We start from the raw sequence: 23,228 nt of genomic DNA, 5'->3' as shown, positions 1-23,228 counted from the left end.
CAAAAATATAAAAGTCACATTAGGATCAATGTATTCTGTAAAACATAGTTGGACAGTGATTAATATATACAATTAAAGACAAAAAAAGAGATTTAAAATACAGGTTTTAACATAACTGCAAAATTATCTGGCAAAAAACTATATAAAACTATATAAATATGAAATAAAAGTGACTTCTCTTAAAGATCCCTTTTTTCTTCACTCTCCATAATATTCTCCATGTTCATTCTCCATAATATTCTCCATGTTCATTCTCCATAATACAGGTAGTTCACAACTTTACAAACTAATTGGTTCTGAAGCCTAGTTCATAAAGTGAGAGTTCATAAAGTGAGAACTAATTTCCCATAGACACAATGTAATAAACACAGGTTCCATTCCTGACCAACAGATTTTACCATTGAAAACCTAAATTATTAAGTACAAATACAATATGAAAGCATAGCAAATACATGTATGTTGTAGGAATTTTACCATATTGAAATCTTCTTTAAATTATCATCAATCCTCATACTATTCAATGAAGAGACATGCTGCACTTGTTGAATGGAGGCACCTTTAACCCCTTAAGGACACATGACATGTGTGACCTGTCATGATTCCCTTTTATTCCAGAAGTTTGGTCATTAAGGGGTTAAAGGGACACTATAGTCACCTGAACAACTTTAGCTTAATGAAGCAGTTTTGGTGTATAGAACATGCCCCTGCAGCCTCACTGCTCAATCCTCTGCCATTTAGGAGTTAAATCCCTTTGTTTATGAACCCTAGTCACACCTCCCTGCATGTGACTTGCACAGCCTTCCATAAACACTTCCTGTAAAGAGAGCCCTATTTAGGCTTTTTTTATTGCAAGTTCTGTTTAATTAAGATTTTCTTATCCCCTGCTATGTTAATAGCTTGCTAGACCCTGCAAGAGCCTCCTGTATGTGAATAAAGTTCAATTTAGAGATTGAGATACAATTATTTAAGGTAAATTACATGTATGTACGTAGCGGGGAATGTGGTGCGACTAAGAGTAAGGAGACTAACCCAATTCGCCCCCCAATAATGACAAACAACGAATATTGGATGAAACAGGCCACAGCATTTATTAAACTTACAACTGTAGGACTCATCCGAACTTTATTCTTTTTCTTTAATTCAAATATAAATAAACATATAAATATATACATATACATACCATAATTAACATATAAATTACACTTATTGCCCTACAGCCTCCAACTTAAATAACCGTCCTTGCCAACGAACTTAACCAGGTGCCTATGCACCAAAACTTTACCCACTGGTGTCTCGCCTCCCCCCTCGTCCAAACCAAAAATTCCCATCATCTTAAATGCTCTACCACCAGCCGGCTTTTTGCTCGGTGGGCACGTCCTATTCGGTAACTTAAAAGTTTACCTTACAGAGCAGGGGAGGTTGAGACCCACCATGTCCATCTCCTGACATTCCATCTGGTCCCCAACCCTGTTGGCAAGGACACGCTCCCCGCTAGCTGTGACGGAACAAAAACAGAAAATTAGGGTGGGTGGGAGGGAAGATGTTTGCTGGCCAGAATCCCAAAAGGCACTGAGGTAAGATGACCCCTGCCCCACTATAAACCCATAACCACTCCCCTAAACACATATAGCCAATTACTAGCACCATCCCCACACTCATACATGTGCCCTTGTCCTTTTAGCTATGCTGACTCCCCAGGGCCTTCTGTTTGAAAGGGAAACCAGTTTTTTTTTTCATGCAGGGTCTGTCAATCATAGCCAGGGGAGGTGTGGCTAGGGCTGCATAAACAGAAACAAAGTGATTTAACTCCTAAATGACAGTGAATTGAGCAGTGAGGCTGCAGGGGAATGATCTATACACTAAAACTGCTTTATTTAGCTAAAGTAATTTAGGTGACTATAGTGTTCCTAAACCCTCATACTTATTCATTTTCTTCATTATTACGTTCCCCCTCTCCTTTAGCACTTTTCTTTTAATCCTTTCATTTTTACAGCTCGCAAACTCTCCTCCTTCTCCTCTCTTACTTTTAAGCTTGCATCTCTTTTTTTTTTTTTTTAGCACTTTTCTGTTACTCCTTTTCTTTTTACAGCTCTCAAACTTTCTTCCTTCTTCCCTTTTTCAGGCTTTTCAGCCCTCCTTCTGCTCCTTACTATTGCCGCCTGCCAAAACATGGCACAATGGCAAACACACATACACACAGACAGCTATGTCAGACAAACACAGACAGCTATGTCAGACACACACAGACACACAGACAGCTATGTCAGACACACAGACAAATCAAGACAAATCTATACTCAATAGCACACAGTGCAATAATATTACAGGATCTGTAATGTATGAACATGAAAACACAAAAAGAATTCAGTACAATCTAAACCTGTTTTCAGACCTCCCTTTATCTGCAGGAACTGTGTTTCTGATCCTCATCTCTCTTCTTGTCTACTCCTGACCACAAATTCTTCTTCTTCTCTTCTTGTTTGTGCTCCAAAGCACTCTCCTCGGTCCTTATCTGTGGGCCACTGACACAAAATGGAGGTGAAACAAAATGGCGGCACATCCAGAAAAAAGTTCATAAAGGCAGGAGTTCATAAAGCGAGAGTTTATAAAGTGAGAAATGCCTGTATTCTCCATGTTCAGTCTCTGTAATGGCTGCAGTGTTCAGCTTTACAAGGATTCCCATACAGTGCATGCATTGCAAACCTGCAGCTTCCAGGCTGTCTTGTCAAATAAGATGTTTTGTAAAATTAAAATCAATGTTATATCAGAACTCTCACACCATCAGCAGCAGCAGGAGATCAGCACAGCTCAGTCCATTGCATTCATTTGGATTTCCCGCTCTGCTGCTTCCTGTAGCTCTCTGTACCATGTGACCAAGCAGTCACATGGTCTGGTGATGTCACCAGGGTCCTTCTCCTGGATAGGAACTAGCTGCTACCGTCATTCATCTCCCTCACAGGAAGAAAAAAAAGGCGGGAAATTTCCGCCAACATGGCGTCCTCGCTGCGCTGTAATATCTGCTATCGGTATCCGGCCAGGGAGGCTGCCAGCTTCTCTCTGACCAGCTGCGGCCATGTGCTGTGCGAGCTGTGTCTGCAGAGAGGTAACTAGACTGGGTCTCAATATGCAGATAGCTAGGAGCTGGGATTTACTGGCACAGTATAGCAGCATGGCCCATACATTGCTTATCAGTAAAATGTCAGGTTACATAGGAACCATAAATTAAAGGAACACTCCCAGCACCATAACCACTGCGCTGGGTGTAGTGGTTATGGTGCTAGCAGTGCCCTGGCACTCCCCCATCCCCCCAATGTATATAGTCTAACCATTAAAGGACCACTATAGGCACCCAGACCACTTCAGCTCAATGAAGTGGTCTGGGTGCCAGGTCCACCTAGGATTAACCCTGCCTGCTGTAAACATAGCAGTTTCAGAGAAACTGCTATGTTTACCTATGGGTTCATCCAGCCTCTAGTGGCTGTCTCATTGACAGCCGCTAGAGGCGCTTCCGCGCTTCTCACTGTGATTTTCACAGTGAGAAGACGCCAGCGTCCATAGGAAAGCATTGAGAATGCTTTCCTATGGACTGGCTGAATGCGTGCACTGCAAGCGCATTCAGCCGGTGACGTCAGAAGAGGGAGGAGAGTGCTCCCGGCGCTGGAAAAAAGGTAAGGGATTAACCCCTTCCTCCCCCTTCAGCGCCACGGGAGTGGGACCCTGAGGGTGGGTGCACCCTCAGGGCATTATAGTGCCAGGAAAATGAGTTTGTTTTCCTGGCACTATAGTGGTCCTTTAACCCCTTAAGGACCCCCTTAAACTTCTGGAATAAAAGGGAATCATGACATGTCACACATTTCATGTGTCCTTAAGGGGTTAATTGCCATGACTGTACTATTTTAACTTCTTACTTGGGCTCCACCAAGCACCGCTCCCTGCCTCTCCTCCAGCTGGAAGCTGGGCCAAACCTAGTAGTGCTGTACTAGAGTAGTTCTCAGTGCCAGAAGCAGGGAGCACCAGACACACTCCGGATAAGTCAAAACTGTTAGTTAACGTGTTGACTATTTACATTGGGGGACACACACTATAGTGATTATCTTCTGCCATTCCTTGCATGCGCATGCCCGGGCTTTCCAAAGGACCTGCTCTAACACGCGCAATCACTCAAAATTCAAGAAAGAAAATTCTGTCTGTTTCAGGAAGTGACTCAACGCTGGAGGGATGTGAGTATTGAATAAGATGTCCAATGAAAACGTTGACAAAGTATGTGGAGCTTATTTAAAACCCCACCATTTGTCAACTTTTCTCAAACAGCAGGCAACACACAAGGACAATGAGTCCATACTTTTCCACATGTATAACTCTGCAAATGAGTGTAATTTTGAGAACAAATGGCCAACCAAGGGAGCATTTGGACATTCCATTTGAAAAAAAATGTGAAATGTCTGCGCTAAGGGGGGCCCTTAGGGGTATGGGGTAGCTTTCTTATTTAGGACTAGGGGATTGTTACACCTATGGCTCTATCCAGCTGTGAGCTTTACTGTAATGGGATAAGTTGCATTTGGGATACCATAACTCTAGACTAGTTGTTTAATTAGGGGTCATTTTGACCACCATAAATACATATTACGGGGGGCGTGGCCTGGACGAGCATGGTGCAGGACGCACAGTGAACGAGCTCCGCACCCCTGGCCGAAAAATAGCGAGAAAATAGCTACAAACCGGGTGATAATGGTCCGGACTGAAAAGCACTTAGCTCCAGAGTCAGCAGGAGTTAGCTCCCCTCGCCGGTGCACGGGACCGATGGACGATTTTGTAGCCACACCGTCTGATTTCAGAGGATGTCACCCGCTTATCCGAGCTCGGAGAGTGCGGGTGAATCCCTGGTGGAGGATACCCAGGCAAGTGACTTTGAGCTGAACTTACCCAAATTTCCACCAACATGCTATCCAAGGCGGACACGGGCTCCCTGGTGCAGGAACTCCGGGCGGCGCTGTGTGAGGAGCTTGCTGGCCTCCGCTCTGATCTGACAGCGATAGAGCAACGGAGGTTGCTGTTACCAGACAGGGTAACATGCTCCTCACATTACGCAGACAAGCGGAAGACCTGGAAAATAGGAGCAGGCGCAATAACATAAGGGTCCGCGGCCTACCAGAGACAGGTACAGAGCCGCTTCACGCCACACTAATCGACCTATTCAGGCAGCTCCTGGGGGTACAAGCCCCTGACATGATACACCTTGAACGAGCGCATAGAGCCCTGGGACCGGCAAGACAGGATGGCAGCCCTAGGGATGTGATTTGCTGCATATCCACATGTGGACTGCGAGATAAAATAATGGCTACCGCAAGGGAGCTCCCCGACATCAGGTACCACGATGCGGATATCTCCCTGTACCAAGACCTATCCAGCCTAACGCTGGACGCCAGGAGAGCCCTGCGCCCAGTGACGGGTGCCCTCCGGGACAAGAGGATCCCGTACCGCTGGGGCTTCCCCTTTAGCCTCCAGACGAAGCACGGTAACACCTGGCTGACGGCCCGCTGGCCGGAGGACATACCGAGACTCCAAAGGACACTTGGCCTGCCTCAGATCAGAATCCGAAACTGGATCCTCGACGAAGCCATCACCTCAAGGAGAGACCCGCTGGCTCCTATGCGACCACCTGAAGCTGCACCTAATCGTGGCGACCCGCCGCGCCGGAGAGGGGGCCTGGAGGGGCCAGAGGAGTAGTCTAGCCAGAGCCTGAACAGGTCAGTGGGGGCCTGGTGAGTCCTATACGCACTCTTGGGAACTTGGGAGCCCACACGCAAATGGGGTCCTACGGGGGTAGAGGGGAAATAACCAAGACACTTGGGGAGGGGGGAAAGAGGCCGACCCTAACTTCGGCCACGACGGGGCCTGCTGGGGAAGAGGGGATCACCTCCAAAATTTGTAGACTCCTCTGGGAGAGTCTTGACCCACGGTATGGGCTGAAGCCGTCTGCCATAATGGGGCATGCATAAGCCGAGGAGGCCCAGGATGTCACGCACGGGCACTTGGGAGGGGGGCTCATCACGGGCACTTGGGAGGGGGCTCATGGGGGGAAGCCCACTTTGAAGGGCAGGGGTACAGGAGTGTGGCCAGCCACAGAGTCTCCCCAAACCCAGAAACCCTACAAGGTGGCGCAAGAGCAGGCTACACAGGATCTCCTAGAGCCTTCAATTTGTAATTAGGAAGCATTTCATAAGCCCCTGAGACGCTGGACATTTCTACTGACTTCACCGCCCATACCGGGACTGCGAATATAGCATCCTCACAACTAGAGGTGGATGGAAGAAATATGAGGCTGGGGGAGGAGGTGAACTTGGAATGGGAACGATGTTTGATATTGTTTTTTGGGAGAGTGCTAAAGCTAGGTTTATAACCCCCTCACGGGGCCCGAGACTACACACACGGAGGTCTTGCCTCATTCTAACGGGAGGGTAAGGACTAGGCAGCGTATTATGGGCACAGGTTAATAAGCTGAGTCTCAGATGGGAATGAGGAGGGAGACTAGGAAGGGCCCTAAACCACCACCCCATGCGGGTGTCCGACAGCGATATCCCAAGACCTCTTCCCCGCAGGCACTACAGCAGGCCTGCCAAATCCCCAAGACTAAACATAACAGATCATGTAAGAGAGAAAGGAGTATGTACAGACGATTAGGCCCACTTGGGACATGACAGGGGACACGACAAGCTCCTCCCACCCACGTCCCGACACACGGTTGCACCCCCGGACTAGATGGGCTGGGCCGGAGTCCCCCACGCACTGGCAGGCGTACAGCTAACGTTAGCTAAACTGACCATATAAGATCCACCGGTAACCTTATGCCTCCCGTAACACCTGAGCGCTCTCGGCCGGGGGGGGGGGTGGGGGGACACGGATCGTATGCACTACAAGTTTGTTAACTATCACATCCCTGTAGACAGGGTTCCATATTTCCTGCTATAGTTACCTTACCTCTACTAAATCACTGTAAATACACCAGTTGAATACTCCCCAACACAAATCATAGGCAAAGGCTGAGTCCTGTGCTAGTGCTCCAAGGGACCGGTATCCCCTAGATGGGCACCCTCCCAAAACTGGTGGGGAGGTGTGGGACACCCACTCTCCGTGGACCCAAACGACACCGCCACCACAGGTGCCGAGTCACTGCGAGCCCGCACCGGGTTTGACACATTCTTTTCTTCCTACCCTTGCCCTCTCTCCCCACTCCCCTCCCTTTCCCACCTCTCGTCTCACGAACCATGGGGACGGGGTTCGCGCCCGCGCCCCTCCATGTCTGGTCAAATAATATCCGGGGACTGAATGTGTCTGTAACGGACCGTTTCAGCATAAAAGGGGAAAAATGCGTTTAGGCGATAATCCCCTTTTCCATAGACCAGCAGCTACCATAAGCACCAACTTCCCGAACTCCCAAACTGCACAAATTCACCAACTCTCGAACAGCAGACACACGAACCCTGGAAGCAGCCGAACAGGAAAAGCAATATGGACAGCTTACACTCCTGGCAGTAAACATTCCCACAATGCATCCTGGTTTCCTCCCTTCTGCCCTGGAGATAATTGTAGAGGTAATTCAATTATCTCTCAGGACAAAGACAAGACTCCATTACACATGTGGGGATCTAAATACAGTATTATGCTTTAAAATATATAAAGTCACTTTTATTCCACCCAACACAGACATGTTACATATCCCCAGATAGCTCAGGTCTGGGTGCACATTATTAGGTGAATGGCACCCAGACTACACGAATACAGTTTAATCGCCATGGAGCCAAAGTCTTTAATCACACAAATAGGCTCCATGGTATAGCTATCTGGGTTACTACAATTCCCATAGAAATACCGAATTCCAGTGTTCGGTTAACCTTGTACGATAGGACCCAGGCGACAGACGGCTCAGCGGTGTTCGTGCAATTAAGTGTCCGTTTATAGTTCCATAGAATCCTCGCCGAACACCGCTGGTCTTTCGCACGATTAAAATGGCCGCTACCTCGTGGTCGGCAAACGAACAAAGGCCACCCAGCGTTCATCAATTAAGCTGCGGTTAACCGCAGCTTCTGGGCGGTTAATTGACGGCACACTCCATCTCCTAGGTGGTCCCTCATACGGTAGTTTGTTCGGTAGCTGGAATCTACTGAACACCCCGGCTGAAAGGCACGAATATGCCTTTCTGCAGGTAAAATAAAGCTTTTTAAAGTCTGGTCCATAGTCCAAAGGAAGCAGGCGAGCAACCAGGCTTCTCCAGCTCATAGTGGCGAGGTTGGTTTCGCCACACTTCTCCCCTTTACCAACTAGACTAACAGGGTACCTGACCTCCTGCCGGTCAGTGCCCTGGTTAGTCCAGCAACCCACCCACAAAACACAACTATTAGTACAGCCCCCCCACAATAACTGGGTACTACACCTGAAAAAATTACAAACTTGTCCAGGTCCAGGTGTCTCACCATGACTGTGTGGGGAACAGTTAGGCTGCCTTGGTGGGTTGCTGAGGGGGCAGAGACCAGCGGTATTCTGTCCTGGTGCCAGCACTACCACGGAAGTAGTCTGGTTGGAGCCTGGTTGCTGGAGACTGACTGTCTCCCCTTTAGGTGCATAGCTCGGCTGCCGGAGGGGGAGACCGACTGTCTCCCCTTTGGATACACCGCTCTGTGGCTGGGGGACAGGACCGACCGTCCCTACCCCTTGGGCTGTAAGTACAGAGACTACGGTCCCATCTGCACAGTCGTGGGGCTTAACATCTCCCCTTGGTGGGTTAGGCTGCCGCTGGAGAGAGGGTGTAACAAGCTCCTCTCTCTGGACGGTAAACTGCCGCTGGGGAGGGGGGTTAGCAGGCTCCTCTCCCTGCCACTCTCTCTGCTGGTGGAAAGGGGGACCAGCTGTCTCCCCTTTCATTCTCTTGTCCGGCTGCTGGGGTGCGAGACTGACTGTCTCTGCTCCCTGCAGGACACACTGCCGCTGGGGAGGATGGACGACACCATCAGCTCCCTGGGGCACACACTGCCGCTGGGGAGGGAGGACGCTGCTCTCCTCTCCCTTCGCTTCACACTGCCGTCTCGGCATCTCACTTTGCTGCTGGGGGGCAGGAACAACAACCTCTGCCCCCTGTAACTCAGCCTGCCGTTGGGGAGGAAGGACTGCACCTTCGGCTCCCTTGGACACACACGGCTGCTGGGGAGGATGGACGACACCATCAGCTCCCTGGGGCACACATTGCCGCTGGGGAGGGAGGACGCTGCTCTCCTCTCCCTTCCCTTCACACTGCCTTCTTGGCATATCACTTTGCTGCTGGGGGGCAGGAACAACAACCTCTGCCCCCTGTAACTCAGCCTGCCGCTGGGGAGGAAGGACTGCACCTTCGGCTCCTTTGGACACACACGGCTGCTGGGGAGGATGGACGACACCATCAGCTCCCTGGGGCACACATTGCCGCTGGGGAGGGAGGACGCTGCTCTCCTCTCCCTTCACTTCGCACTGCCTGCTTGGCATCTCACTTTGCTGCTGGGGGGCAGGAACAACAACCTCTGCCCCCTGTAACTCAGCCTGCCGCTGGGGAGGAAGGACTGCACCTTCGGCTCCCTTGGACACACACGGCTGCTGGGGAGGATGGACGACACCATCAGCTCCCTGGGCCACACATTGCCGCTGGGGAGGGAGGTCTGCAAACCCCCTGGCCCGCTCTGATTCCCACGGCAAGTACTCTCGCACTGCTTGCTTCACACGCTGCACTCTATATTCTGAGGGGTTGGGTCCGCATAAAGCCAGTATCTTGGTGACCTCTCTGTCATACGCCTCTTGAGTGTAGCTGGGTGCCATGCTTGCTCTGCTGCAGTTGGTTCCTTGTAGATAGGGGCGCTGTACGGGTACTGGCGTTGCCCTCACTTTGTAATCCAGGAATGGTGTTGTCTGTAGCTGTCCCTCTGGTTGTAGGAACGATCCCGCCGCTTGCCACCAATTGTAACGGACCGTTTCAGCATAAAAGGGGAAAAATGCGTTTAGGCGATAATCCCCTTTTCCATAGACCAGCAGCTACCATAAGCACCAACTTCCCGAACTCCCAAACTGCACAAATTCACCAACTCTCGAACAGCAGACACACGAACCCTGGAAGCAGCCGAACAGGAAAAGCAATATGGACAGCTTACACTCCTGGCAGTAAACATTCCCACAATGCATCCTGGTTTCCTCCCTTCTGCCCTGGAGATAATTGTAGAGGTAATTCAATTATCTCTCAGGACAAAGACAAGACTCCATTACACATGTGGGGATCTAAATACAGTATTATGCTTTAAAATATATAAAGTCACTTTTATTCCACCCAACACAGACATGTTACATATCCCCAGATAGCTCAGGTCTGGGTGCACATTATTAGGTGAATGGCACCCAGACTACACGAATACAGTTTAATCGCCATGGAGCCAAAGTCTTTAATCACACAAATAGGCTCCATGGTATAGCTATCTGGGTTACTACAATTCCCATAGAAATACCGAATTCCAGTGTTCGGTTAACCTTGTACGATAGGACCCAGGCGACAGACGGCTCAGCGGTGTTCGTGCAATTAAGTGTCCGTTTATAGTTCCATAGAATCCTCGCCGAACACCGCTGGTCTTTCGCACGATTAAAATGGCCGCTACCTCGTGGTCGGCAAACGAACAAAGGCCACCCAGCGTTCATCAATTAAGCTGCGGTTAACCGCAGCTTCTGGGCGGTTAATTGACGGCACACTCCATCTCCTAGGTGGTCCCTCATACGGTAGTTTGTTCGGTAGCTGGAATCTACTGAACACCCCGGCTGAAAGGCACGAATATGCCTTTCTGCAGGTAAAATAAAGCTTTTTAAAGTCTGGTCCATAGTCCAAAGGAAGCAGGCGAGCAACCAGGCTTCTCCAGCTCATAGTGGCGAGGTTGGTTTCGCCACAGTGTCCGAGCGAAGATCCCATCTGTTGCGCTCCTTATGGGCCGAATGGGTGTCCGTGGCACTCCTGCAGGAGACCCACTTCCGAGGCGACGTTAGCCCACAGCTGAAAGACACACGATACCCGAAGGGGTTTTTTGCAAATCACCAGACGGCCAAAAAGGCTGGAGTGGCGATCCTGTTCACAAACACAATACCGTTTGAGTGTGCGGCTACTATGGCGGACACTATGGGACACTATCTGTTTGTAAAAGGCACTATAGCCGACTCTTACACTTTCGCTAGCATCTATGCGCCCAACACCCGGCAACCTAGATTCATTAGAAAGATGCTGCATAAACTTGAGACATTCCGGGAGGGCTTCCTCATAGCGGCAGGCGACCTGAATGTTTCCTTAGAACCGAGGACTGACACCTCTAGGGGGACTAGCTCCTTCCTGTCTCAGGGCCTACAAGTCATACGAGAGGCGCTCCGAGGCTCCGGTCTCATGGATGGCTGGAGGGTGCTTCACCCCGGTGATAAAGACTTCACTTACTACTCCACGTTACACAAGTCTTATAGCAGGCTAGACTATATATTTATGGCCCAAGAATTTCTACCTATGCTACTCTCAGCAGAGATACGGCCGATGGGATGGTCTGACCACTCCCCGGTATCAGTAACACTTAGATCCCCCCTGTATCGACCAAGAGACCGTCAATGGCGGATGAATGAGTCAATACTCAACGACACACCAGTGACGATGGAACTCCGATCGACGCTAACCACATTCTTTGAGGAGAACGAATCCCCTGGAGATACCAGCCCTGACGATATGGGAGACACATAAATGCGTTATACGAGGGCAACTGATTAAGATATGTACCCATCGGCAGAAAGTACAGCGACAACGAGTGACTGAACTGACTGCGCAGATCTCGGCGCTGGAAAACACTCACAAGTCCACCCAGTCAGACAACAACTACAAAGCTCAACTGGAAGCCAGACAAGCACTGGGAGACATCCTGCACCGCAAACTGCAATACACTATACATAAATCACATCGTTGTTTTTATGAATACTCGGGCAAATGTGGCCGCCTTCTGGCCCGGACGCTTCAAAAACAACTGTCACGTTTACATAGATTGAGATGGAGCTCAACTGCAGATTTCTTAGGAATTAATTGATGATTTAGAATTATAGAATATAATATAGGAACTGGTAATTCAATGTAGGGAAACACTGGTACTGTATCTTTAATTGTTTGGTTGTAGGATAATACAGGTACTGTATCTTTAAATACTTCAATGTTGGTAAGCGGCTTCCTAATTGCAATCTAGTATATTTGCTGTTGCAATAATTAAGTTAATGAAGGAAGCTATAATGAAGGTTAAAACAATAGTGATTTGTTTTAAGGTTAAAGTTAGCAGTGTACGTTATCAGCTGGAGCCTGAATGTTTAACGAGCAGGCTGCAGCAGAGCTGTTTGGAAAACTTGAGAGCAGACCAAATAATGAATGCTCAGGAGTCCTTGAGAGGAAAGTTCGTGTAACAGATGAAACGATTAACTTAGCTTCCAGAGGGTGAAGTTCAGGTTCCAGAGTTCCCCTCCGGGGAGGTTCTTTAGGAGACAGGAAGAGAGAAGTCCAGATAATAGCCGTGGTCGAGGAGAGGAGAAGGCGGGTAGATGAGTTCAAGTCCGGGTCGGTACACAGGTAAGTTGTAGAGAGCTTTCAGTCAGTTAGAGTTCGCGGTAACGCTGTTCATTAATCCAGCGTCTTGTATCTGGCGCGGTCGCATTATATAGCGTGATGAGACCGCGTCAGAGAGGGGGTGCGGCTAAACTCCGTCAACCCGGAAGAGACAGGAATTACTGGTAACGGGCATGACAACAACGCCGACTGTGCCAAATCACAAAAATTAAAGACAGGGCACAGGTAGCCACGCAGCTCCCTGACAAGATAGCCGACGCATTTCACGGTTTCTATAACGACTTATATAACCTACCCCCAGACGGCAATGCAGATGACTGCTCCCACAGAGACATGCGAATTGGAAACTACTTTCATCAACATGTCACGAAAACCCTAAGCCAAGATGTGGCAGAAGAACTGGAAGCTCCGATTACACTAGGAGAACTTCAGGCTGCGTTGAAGGGATCCAAAGTTGATACGCATATATAGACAGTTCCTGTAGATTGTTCATAGTGCTTATACTGCCATTTACACAATAATATCAGACATATAACCATCTTGGCAACTTCTTAAAGTTACGTATTATTTATGTTTAATGTTGACTACAAATTATTCCTAACTGCATACTGCGGCAATGCTGTATTTCGAGTATTCAAACTCAAATAAAATACAAATTATAAAAAAAAAAAAAAAGTCACAAAAAAAAAAGAATGTTGCACACTGCTTTATTTACCATGTATTTGTAAGTTTGTTGCCTGCTTACGCTCTCTGTATTAGGTGACATCAAGAAATGCTGGTGTTAGTTTTAACTTATAAGTTAAATATTTTCCTGGTACTTCATATCATTTTAATATGTCATTCAGAACAAATGCTAGTAGCCAATAAAAATGTGTGTGTTTTTTTTTGGCTAAATGTTTGTTTTCCTTACAGGAACAAATGACGTGTGCACAGTATGCAAATCTGTTTGCCGGACAATATTACTTAACAACCAGGTTTTCTTTTTTAACATTGCTTTCATTGATTATGTGATGTATTTTTTAAATATACTGGTTTATTAATCGTTTCTCCCATTTTGCTTACATGCGTATCTCTTTGGTTTGTTTAGGTCTTTGTGTCTGTAAACCCCTCAAATATTATGTTTCCATTCTTCTTTTGGGTTATTAGTATTCTCATGTTCTATTGTCATTAACTGTTTTACAAAATCATTAGTTTTCTCATCCTGTGTTTCTGTGTAATTATACTTTTACATGACTAATTTGTATTGTCATCCAGCCCCATCCTTCTAATTTATGGCTCTTTTTTTTGTGATCACTAATGCTAAATTAACCATTGCATCCTCCACAGCAAATATCCTTTGCTTTACAGATCTACTGAGTCACATTTCCTATTCTCATTCCATACAGTCTTTCTATTCTTTCTTGCTACAGTAAAGAAATGCATATTTGAGTGTTTGTCTGTGACTCTGACTGAGTACCTCCACCAGGTCAGCTTTCTCGCTACTACCAGGGGACCATGGCATTCTTCAGATCCAGTCACAGAAGCTGAAAGTCCCCTGAGGACCTCTTCCAGTGGACCAAGCTGCAGCAGTTATAGCTCTGGAGTCATTCTCTCCTGTAAAGCAGTGATTATAGCCTTTCCCCACACACAGAGTGCCCTCGCTGTCCAAATAGTCCCCTAATTGGATAATCTGTGCCCGAGTTACAGCATGTTAAAATTTTACAGGGTTGCGGCTATTATCTGAACCGTCGAGGAGATCCAGGCGTGCGGCGGCTTAGTCCCAGTCTCCAAAAAATGGTTCCCGGAGCTCTGGCCTCTCAAGCCCCATGTATCCTCTGCTTCCTTGCCTCCCCAACCTCCCATCCAAATAGCTCTCTATTTGGAGGTCGGTTGGGCCCGGTGACACGCTTAAAGATTGAACAGAACTTGCAAAGTCCCGATCTGAGGAACAGTTCCAGAGTGGACCCATCCTCCAAGCAGGCATTAGGTAAGCCATGGCAGATCCAAGATCGCTCCCTAAGACCTAGACAGCTCCAACCACCGACACTCTCCACATGGTAGGCGGAAATAACTCCGGGGCATCACCGGATTCCTTGCCAGGCACTCCTCCTCACCAGACTCATCGTTGGTCCACGAGGTCCTGGACAACCGACCACCGGTCCGTCGGATGCCCCTGGCCACTGAGTGCGGGGCCTACAGTGTGGAGTAAGCGGGTCTCCAGGCTCCCCACAAGCATGGGTGACAAGGGCAGTTCGGGTCTCAATATGGGGTACAATTATTACTATTATTTGCAGAGCCACAGAGAGCATGCCCATAAGCCAGAGGTCACATATTACACCATAGGTTGAGGCTGATGCTGAGTGCTACCAGAACTTTAGAGCAAAGGCGATGGCACTAGTTCCATTCATAAAATGGCAAGGGACTGTGTAGTAAAGTATGACAGACGGGGCGCAAGCAACAGGGTGGGCCAAGAAAACCCCCCTATCCCAGAAGGGGGGGAGGAAGGGGCCACAGCCACCTCTATAAAGACCTCATTCTCTTGTAGGTGACATCTCTCAGATGTCCCCAGCATATCCAGCAACTTCAGGCCCCAGTGAAGCACTGATGAGATCGTACAGATGTAAGGCTGCAGGCATCCAGTATGCCGCAACAAGTCAGGGAAGAGATAAATAATCAGAGGGCAAAAATGGGCACATCAGTCACATCTAGAAGCATTCCGTTTTGAAATCCACTAATTTTGAAGTAGGTGGATGGGCTGTAAAAACAGTGATATTTGCTGGATTCAGCCAGGATAAGAGAGAGATGTGAGAAAAGCAGTCTGGCTGCAATGGCCACAGGCCCTGCCCCCCATATTCTCTGTGTTTGCATCCAAGTGTTTTTACTTGACCTTTTTATTTTTTTTATTGAAAAAAAGCACTTCAGAATGCTAGTATACAAATCTTTCTTTTATAGGTTTTAGTGTGAGGGTGTAGGTGGCTATATATTTAAATAAAAGGGTTCTGTGGGCTTGGGACAACTTATTACCTTAATTGGCTTTTAATGGCTAGGGATTAGGGGGACAATGGCATAACCCCATTTATTACTATTATTTGCTGTCTAAATTCCCCCGGACACATCTTGATGATTTTTGCATATGTGGAACCGGGGCATTCTGACTATAGTGAATAATACTGAAGGTCTAATTGACACAAAGTTAGACTTGCATTTTCACTTTTAATATGAGCTGCATGAGTCTTAGGGGTCAGGAAACAGTACAGAAGGCTGACGTTAGTATGGGTAAGGATTGCTTGAGGTTCTGCACACATAATGAGTTAAACTAATTGGTGGTAGGTAGCAATGCTGTGGATGAGACATTGCTAGTGTGCCAAATGGACAAGGAGGTGAAGTGTAAGTGTAAAAAATCGATATTTATGCAAGAAAGCAGGCAGGTGCTTTGCTTTAGAAGAATTTGTTTAGTTACACCTATGATTTAAATGCCCCTCCCTTAAATTTGCTGAGCTAGGCCTATTTAGTAAATTATAAATATGTCACCATCGGCTTGCATTTACTCTTTTTGCATAAATTAAATGTTTATTTACCCATCAATTGTCTAGAAAACACATTTCTTTTCACAGACAAGTCCTGATGTCAAATTACTTTTCGTGGATATTAATGTACTCTGCAAAAAGTTTTCAAAAGAATTTACTCAAGTAAGTATTTATTACTAAACTATGCTTAACATACATTATTCTAATAAGTTGTGGCCTTTCCTAATTAGCATGCAGCTACTACATAAAGTATTAACATGTGAGATTATTCTCTAAAATTCTTCTTGGATGCTCTAGGGCACAATTCAATATAGTGATAAATAATAAAAAAAAAACATATTACCAGAAAACTGCATTTGCCCTGTATATTTTTGTATTTTAGTTGGTAAACTCTCAAGATTATTCACTGAATTAATTCAAAGTGAATTTCAAATTTAAAACCAAAACAGCTAAACTGGATAAATTAGACAGCTTTGCTTTTAGTTCGAATAGTTGTGAATAAGCCTGAAATTTGAAATTCACTTTGAATTAACTTTTAAGATTATCTCCTGGTCAAAATTAAGTAAGTAGGATGCAGTTTATGCACATGGAAGACAAAAAAAACAGATGATAACAGTAAGTTGTAGAAGGCTGCAATGGCTTAGCAAACAGAATATAAATTGTGGCAAAACTCATTCAGACTGTGCATTGGAAATAAAACACCCCTGCGGGTCACATTAAAGGGTTTAGAAAACAGTTGGATTGTAGTCTAGGGGCACTATGTTTGGGACGATAGTCTCAGGTGAAGAACCCCAAATTAGTTTAGTCACTCAGCCAATGCCTCTTCGCGAGACTGACATCAGTGGTGTGCCACGTGAAGCAGAGGGGGAGCTCTTCCAGGTGGAGAAACTTCAGAGAAACAACCAGCGGGAGCTCCATTCAAGTATCAGTTCATAGAAGTAAACTTACCCCCAGAACAGTCCCTTTTGGGGAGTCAGAGTTAGGTGGGGCATGGCCCGCTCTGCTTTTTGCCTCCCGGACGCCTCCGGGGGTATCAAAGGGCTCTGTCTCAGCCCTGCGTGGTGTACCTCCATGAGCTTGTCTGGTAGCTCTGGCATAGGTTAAGTAGGAATGATGTTGGGCCAATTTGCAGGATCAGCGCCCAGTTCTTGTTTTTCGAGCTGGGATCCATACATTGCCTCTGCCGTTCCCAGAATGCTGCACATATGCTATCAAATGCTGACAGAAAGTCGGGGTGAGGCCTCACATGCTTCGTGGAGTTGATCTTTGGCGCCATTTTAGTTTCTATTGCTAGTCCCTTTGATCTTGTCGGAGTGTGCTCAGATCATTCCCAGTTCATAGGTAGGTTAAAGTTCCAGGGTATCCCTCACTGGCAGGGGTGGGAACAGGGCAGTCCACTGTGGCTTACACTGGTAGATTGTTGGGTGAGGGATCAGCTGCCTCCCTCACTCTCGTGTTGCCAGGTCACAGGATCGCCCCAGCGGTTCATCCAGCAAATGACTGGCTTCCATGATAGCAGAGTAGGAGCCCCAGGCATGAGATAAGTTAGCAGAGTAGTATCATACCATATGAGATAAAGTGAAGGCAGAGAGGCCATTTAACCCCAGGGGGAGTATATGTAGTTTGTGTGTTGCACAACACAAAGCTAGGTTTAGTTATGGGCCCCTGGGGTGGAGCATTTGGAGAGAAGGGTGGGCCAATGCTCCACTCCACATTTTAGTGGTTTTCCTGGGAGACATAGATCCAGGCCAGGGTTTTTTGGACTGTCTCCAACCCACTGCTCAGCTGCAGATAATCAGCTGTAGCAGTGGGAATAAACCCCTCCCTGCTAGGCAGGTAAAAAGGGGGGATTAATGGCTTCCTCCCAGGAAGCAGGTAGGAGAGAGGCTGTTCTCTCAAGAGAGAGAGTCAAGGAGACTAGGCACTGGGAGTGCAGAAAGGGAAGCAGTTAAGGCTGGCTTGGAGCACTGGGAGTGCAAAAGAAAAGCAGTCAAGGCTGGTTTGGAGCACTGGGAGTGCAGAAAGGGAAGCAGTCAAGGCTGGCTTGGAGCACTGGGAGTGCTGAGAGCGGACAAAGAACTAGGTTGGTGAAACCAATATTGTTTTGTTTTAGTTTAACCCCTGAGAGATAGTGAACCTAATGTTAGTTAGTGCTCAGACGAGCAAGGTTTTTGTTTATAGGGATTTGTGTTATATTTATGTTTTCATTTACTGCTTTCTCCTGTGTGGATTTACAAATAAAGTGCCTGGAGTATATGCAATTACAAGGACTGTGCCTGTTGTTTACCCTAGAGGACCGTGCTACCTGCAAACAAGGATCACACAAATTAGTGTTGACAGTGTCAACAAAAAGGTCAGGTCCCTCCCCCTTGAATGTGCTTTTTTTGTAATAATGCACAAGTTATAGCATCACCTAATGACAGACTAGGTTATTGTTGATGAGAGATAAACTATAATGTGAAATGCTTAAAAGTTGAGTTTACTATAGAAGTAAATCACCCTCGGTAGACTTACAGGATGAATAGATGTCCCACCTCTCTATAAGTGAATGTGAGCTCCTATATTGACTTATAAGGTAAGAATATTAAGGGTGATTTGATTAGTAACATATGTTAATAATTTTTAAAGATGGAATAAAAGTTGTTTTATCTATAACATATCCACAGCTTTTCTCTTTTTGTTCAGTCAAATTAAAGGGCTTAAAACCTTGAATTGTTTGGACAACTCTAATACTTTAGGGATTCTTTTTTTCTATGTATTTAATTTATCCTTACTGCAAGAATATGTTTCTGGTTGGTTATTTGAATGTTTTTGATTGCTAATGGTGTTACCAATTAGCAGCAATAGCTTTCATTGCTAGCAATGGAATACATCGGAAATATGTAGTAGTGATCAACCGGCTGTACTCTTATTATACCCTATACAACAAGACAAATGTAATGAGAAAAATGCATAGTTTGGATTTAACAAAACATATTTCCCTACTTTTACTGAGTGCGTGTTCCAAGATTGGGCACAGTTTGCATACAAGTATGTTATGTTATCTTGATCACAAGTTGAAGTGAGTTTAACATTAAAAATTATTTTGTATGGTGTATCTGTTATTGCTATTCTCTAATACATTGTGTGTTGTAGGTTCTAGAATTTCAGGAAAGTCACAGAAAAAGATTACTATCTTTTTACAAAGGAAAAGTAAGTAAAATCACACACACACACACACACACACACACACACACACACATATATATATAGTTATTCTATCTCAAGTGGTTTTAACATAGTTTGCATTTTTAGTTTATGGTTTTTTTTTTGGAATGATTTTTATTTTACTTGGTTTAAACACGGCAGCCATATTTGTGTCAATATTTCAGCTCAGGGTGATCTTCGCTCCTTAGACAAAAAACTTCCGTATCCGGGATGTGGAATAGCACCTGGGGAGCTGGGGGGGTGCCGTTGATGTGGAGCAAGACGCAGCAGCAGAAGAGGATGGAGTAGGAGGAGTAGAGGAGGTGGCAGCAGGCCTGCCTGCAAGTCGTGGCGGTGTCACCAACTCCTCTGCAGAGCCACACATTCCATGCTTGGCAGCCGTCAGCAGGTTTACCCAATGCGCAGTGTAGGTGATATACCTGCCCTGACCATGCTTTGCAGACCAGGTATGAGTGGTCAGATGGACCCTTGCCCCAACACTGTGTGCCAGACATGCCATTACTTCCTTTTGCACAATCGAGTACAGGTTGGGGATTGCCTTTTGTGCAAAGAAATTTCGTCCGGGTACCTTCCACTGCGGTGTCCCAATAGCTACAAATTTTTGGAACGCCTCAGACTCCACCAGCTTGAGTTCAGACAAGCCAGCTGTCAGACGCTGGGCAAGGGGGTGACTTTGTGACATTGGCTTCTTACGCTCAAACATGTCCTTGACAGACACCTGACTGTGGGCAGATGATCAGGAACTGCTCAAGGCGAGAGACAGAGTGGTGGATGGTTGAGAGGGGGCAAGAAGGACAGCAGTGGTTGACGTGGCTGAAGATGCTGGACCAGGAGGAGGATGTCGGCTTTGAGTTTGTGTGCTGCTTGTACTCGTGTGTTGATCCCATAGGCGTTTGTGACGTGCGATCATGTGCTTCCCACGACTCAGTTTCTTTTGGCACAGGTTGCAAATGGCATCACTGTTGTCAGAGGCAGACACACAAAAAAAAATGCCACACTGCTGAGCTCTGCAATGACATTGTGGTGGTGGCAACAGCATGCGTTGATTGGCGTGCTGTCTGGCTGACCCTGGGTGCCGATGCATGCTGTCTGACTGTGCCACTAGCTCCTTGCGACGACCTCCCCCTGCTTCCAACTCGTCTCCTCCTCCTCTCTGTCTCCCCATCTGAACTTTCCCACTGTTCTTCTTCTCTTCTAGCGGGCACCCACGTGACATCCACGGACGCATCGTCATCATCAACCGCTTCACTTGTATCTGACAACTCAGCAAAGGAAGCAGCAGCGGGTTCAACATCATCATCATCACACCGTACGTCCATGTGTGTAATGCTGCCTGACTGAGACATATCCCTGTTATCTACATCCTCTGGCAATAATGCTTGGGCATCACTCATTTCTACCAACTGATGTGTAAATAACTGATCTGACATATCAAGTGAAGCAGCTGTGGTGCTAGTGTTGGCGGTGGCGGCAGGCGGGCGAGTGGTAACTTGAGAGGTGCCCGAAGCTAAGCTGGAGAAGGATGGTGCGTCAAGGTTCCGAGCGGAAGCTGTAGAAGATTGGGTGTCCTGTGTTAACCAGTCAACTATGTCCTCAGAACTTTTCAGGGTACGTGGCCTCTGAACACTGGGCATTATTCTAGGGCCAAAGGGAATCACAGCACCACGACGGCCCCTGAGGGGTGGCCTGCCTCTGCCTGTCATTTTTTTTTCGATTAGTGGTACTATGCGTGCAAGCTACTGTGGCACTGTGCACTGGCAGAAGTTGGCAGAGTAGACGCTGTAGGCCTGACACACACGCTAACTGCTATTCAATCTATTACAGTCAAAATTGTATTTTTTTTTTTAATGTACACTACTGTTACACCAGATATGAGTTGCACTGGTGTGACACTGTGCCCTGGCAGGCCCTGAAACGCACACATGTGAAGGAAACTGACTGCTATTATATTACAGTCCAAAAAGTTTTTTGTTTTTTTTAAATGCAAGCTATTGTGACACCAGATATGAGTGGTGGCACTGGGCAAGTGGGCACAGTATACGCTGTGAGCCTGACACACACGCTGGCAGGCAGGCAACTGCAATTAGATTACACAAAAAAAAAAAAGCAGACTGATGTTCTAGCCCTAAAAAGGGCTTTTTGGGCTGCTGTCCTTACAGCAGAGATCAGATGAGTCCTTCAGGACTGTAGTGGACACTGAATACACTAGCCTAGCTATCGATTTCCCTATTAAATCAGCAGCAGCACACTGTCCCTTCTCTCACTAAGAATGCAGCTTACGAATGAATCTAAAATGGATGCTGTCCAGGAGGTGGGAGGGTCTGCGAGGGAGGGTCTGCTGCTGATTGGCTGGAATGTGTCTGCTGACTATGAGGTACAGGGTCAAAGTTTACTCAATGATGACGAATAGGGGGCGGACCGAACATCGCATATGCTATGCAAGCTATGTTCGCCAGGAACTATTTGCCAGCGAACCGTTCGGGACATCACTATTTATAACTGCTCCATAATAATAATGCAACCTTGAGCTTGTGTCTTTCCATTATAACCAAATCCTTTGTGAGAATGTGCCTGTGGCTTTCGATAAGCAAAACAAGTTATCATTTGGTTCATTGTCCAGTTAATTTGTCTATTGAATGGGGTTATTTGTTTTTTTTTACACTAATACTGATGGAACACATAAGTAAAACAACCAAAAATATGGAAACATATTGTCAGTTTTACTTATTTTTTAGGATAATTTCTGTATGTCACTTTATTAGCCTGTGTAGCTTTATTCATTTGACTTGTATGGTTTGGGTTTTTTTTCTGTTTTTTTTTTTTTTTTTTTTACATTTTGGCGTGATTTACTTCTTTTAACTTGTGTATTGCAGTTTAGACTTTCTGCCTCTTCTGTTGTGCCTGCTTGGAATATTCACCCTATCTAATATTAGACAGGACTTTGTATTAATGAAGCACATGCCTTACTGCTAACTCCTTATGAACAAATAATGGCCCTATCTGGAAACTCAAATGATAGTGCAACCTTCTTATTTATGCTTTACCCAGAATTCCTCTTTGTTTAGTGTAATTTATCAACCAAGGTTATAACGTTCATTTAGAGTATGTGGTAAAATTCTACAGGGAATAAAAACGCTTTGCTGGGATCAGTAGGGGATCCCAGCAATGCTTCCGCTCTTCTCAAGAGAATTACTAGCAATAAACAGGGCGTATGCAGATATATAATCAGATTATTTTTATTTATACCATGTTAAAACATACACTGACTGGTGAAACAGACAATATTGTGTTAACACAATGTAATAGTGGAGATCAGCCTCCCTTAGGGTTTGAAAAACATGCCTACATACATTATTAAGCTTTCTTAAACACAAGGAAAGAATATGCATGCAACATTATAACAGAAAATGTAAGCCTTTAATTCAACTTTAAAATTATGGTATTAATCAATGTGTAAAATGTGAATTATTATGTATTAATTAACATATAAAATAGATAAGGTATGCATTTACTAATACAAAAGGTGTGATCCTTTGTTTAAACTAAAGTATTACATTGTATCTCTGTTGAAACCTGCACATTCTAAGGGTCTCCAAATCGATAATTCATGTTAAAGGGACCCTATAGTCACCAGAACAACTACAGCTAATTTTAGTTGTTCTGGGGAGTATAATCAGTCCCTTCAGGCATTTTGCAGTAAACACTTGTTTCAGAGAAAAGGCAGTGTTTACTTTACAGCCTAGGGTTACCTCCACTGGCCACTCCGCACGTGGCTACTAGAGGTGCTTCCAGGGGTAGTGCTGCACACTGCAGCACTGCCATTCAGTGTCTCCACCCTCTGCATGGTTACACTAAACTTTCCTCTTTGAAGAGATGCTGAT

At 46.1% G+C, this 23,228-nt stretch overlaps 1 protein-coding gene across 1 annotated transcript in view; it reads left to right on the top strand.

Moving 5' to 3' along the window:
* Positions 1 to 2,991: 2,991 nt before the first annotated feature.
* Positions 2,992 to 23,228, top strand: part of RNF212 (ring finger protein 212) — a 51,797-nt gene continuing 31,560 nt past the window's right edge. The window contains exons 1-4 of the mRNA XM_063425758.1: positions 2,992 to 3,103; positions 13,547 to 13,608; positions 16,228 to 16,302; positions 19,276 to 19,332. Of these exons, the coding sequence (XP_063281828.1) occupies positions 2,992 to 3,103; positions 13,547 to 13,608; positions 16,228 to 16,302; positions 19,276 to 19,332 (306 nt within the window). The remainder of the gene's footprint in view (positions 3,104 to 13,546; positions 13,609 to 16,227; positions 16,303 to 19,275; positions 19,333 to 23,228) is intronic.

This window comes from Pelobates fuscus, chromosome 6 (assembly GCF_036172605.1).
Source record: "Pelobates fuscus isolate aPelFus1 chromosome 6, aPelFus1.pri, whole genome shotgun sequence".
NCBI classification, from domain to species: Eukaryota; Metazoa; Chordata; class Amphibia; order Anura; family Pelobatidae; genus Pelobates; species Pelobates fuscus.
Note: the sequence above shows the minus strand (reverse complement) of the source record. Positions and strands in the feature narration are given on the sequence as shown.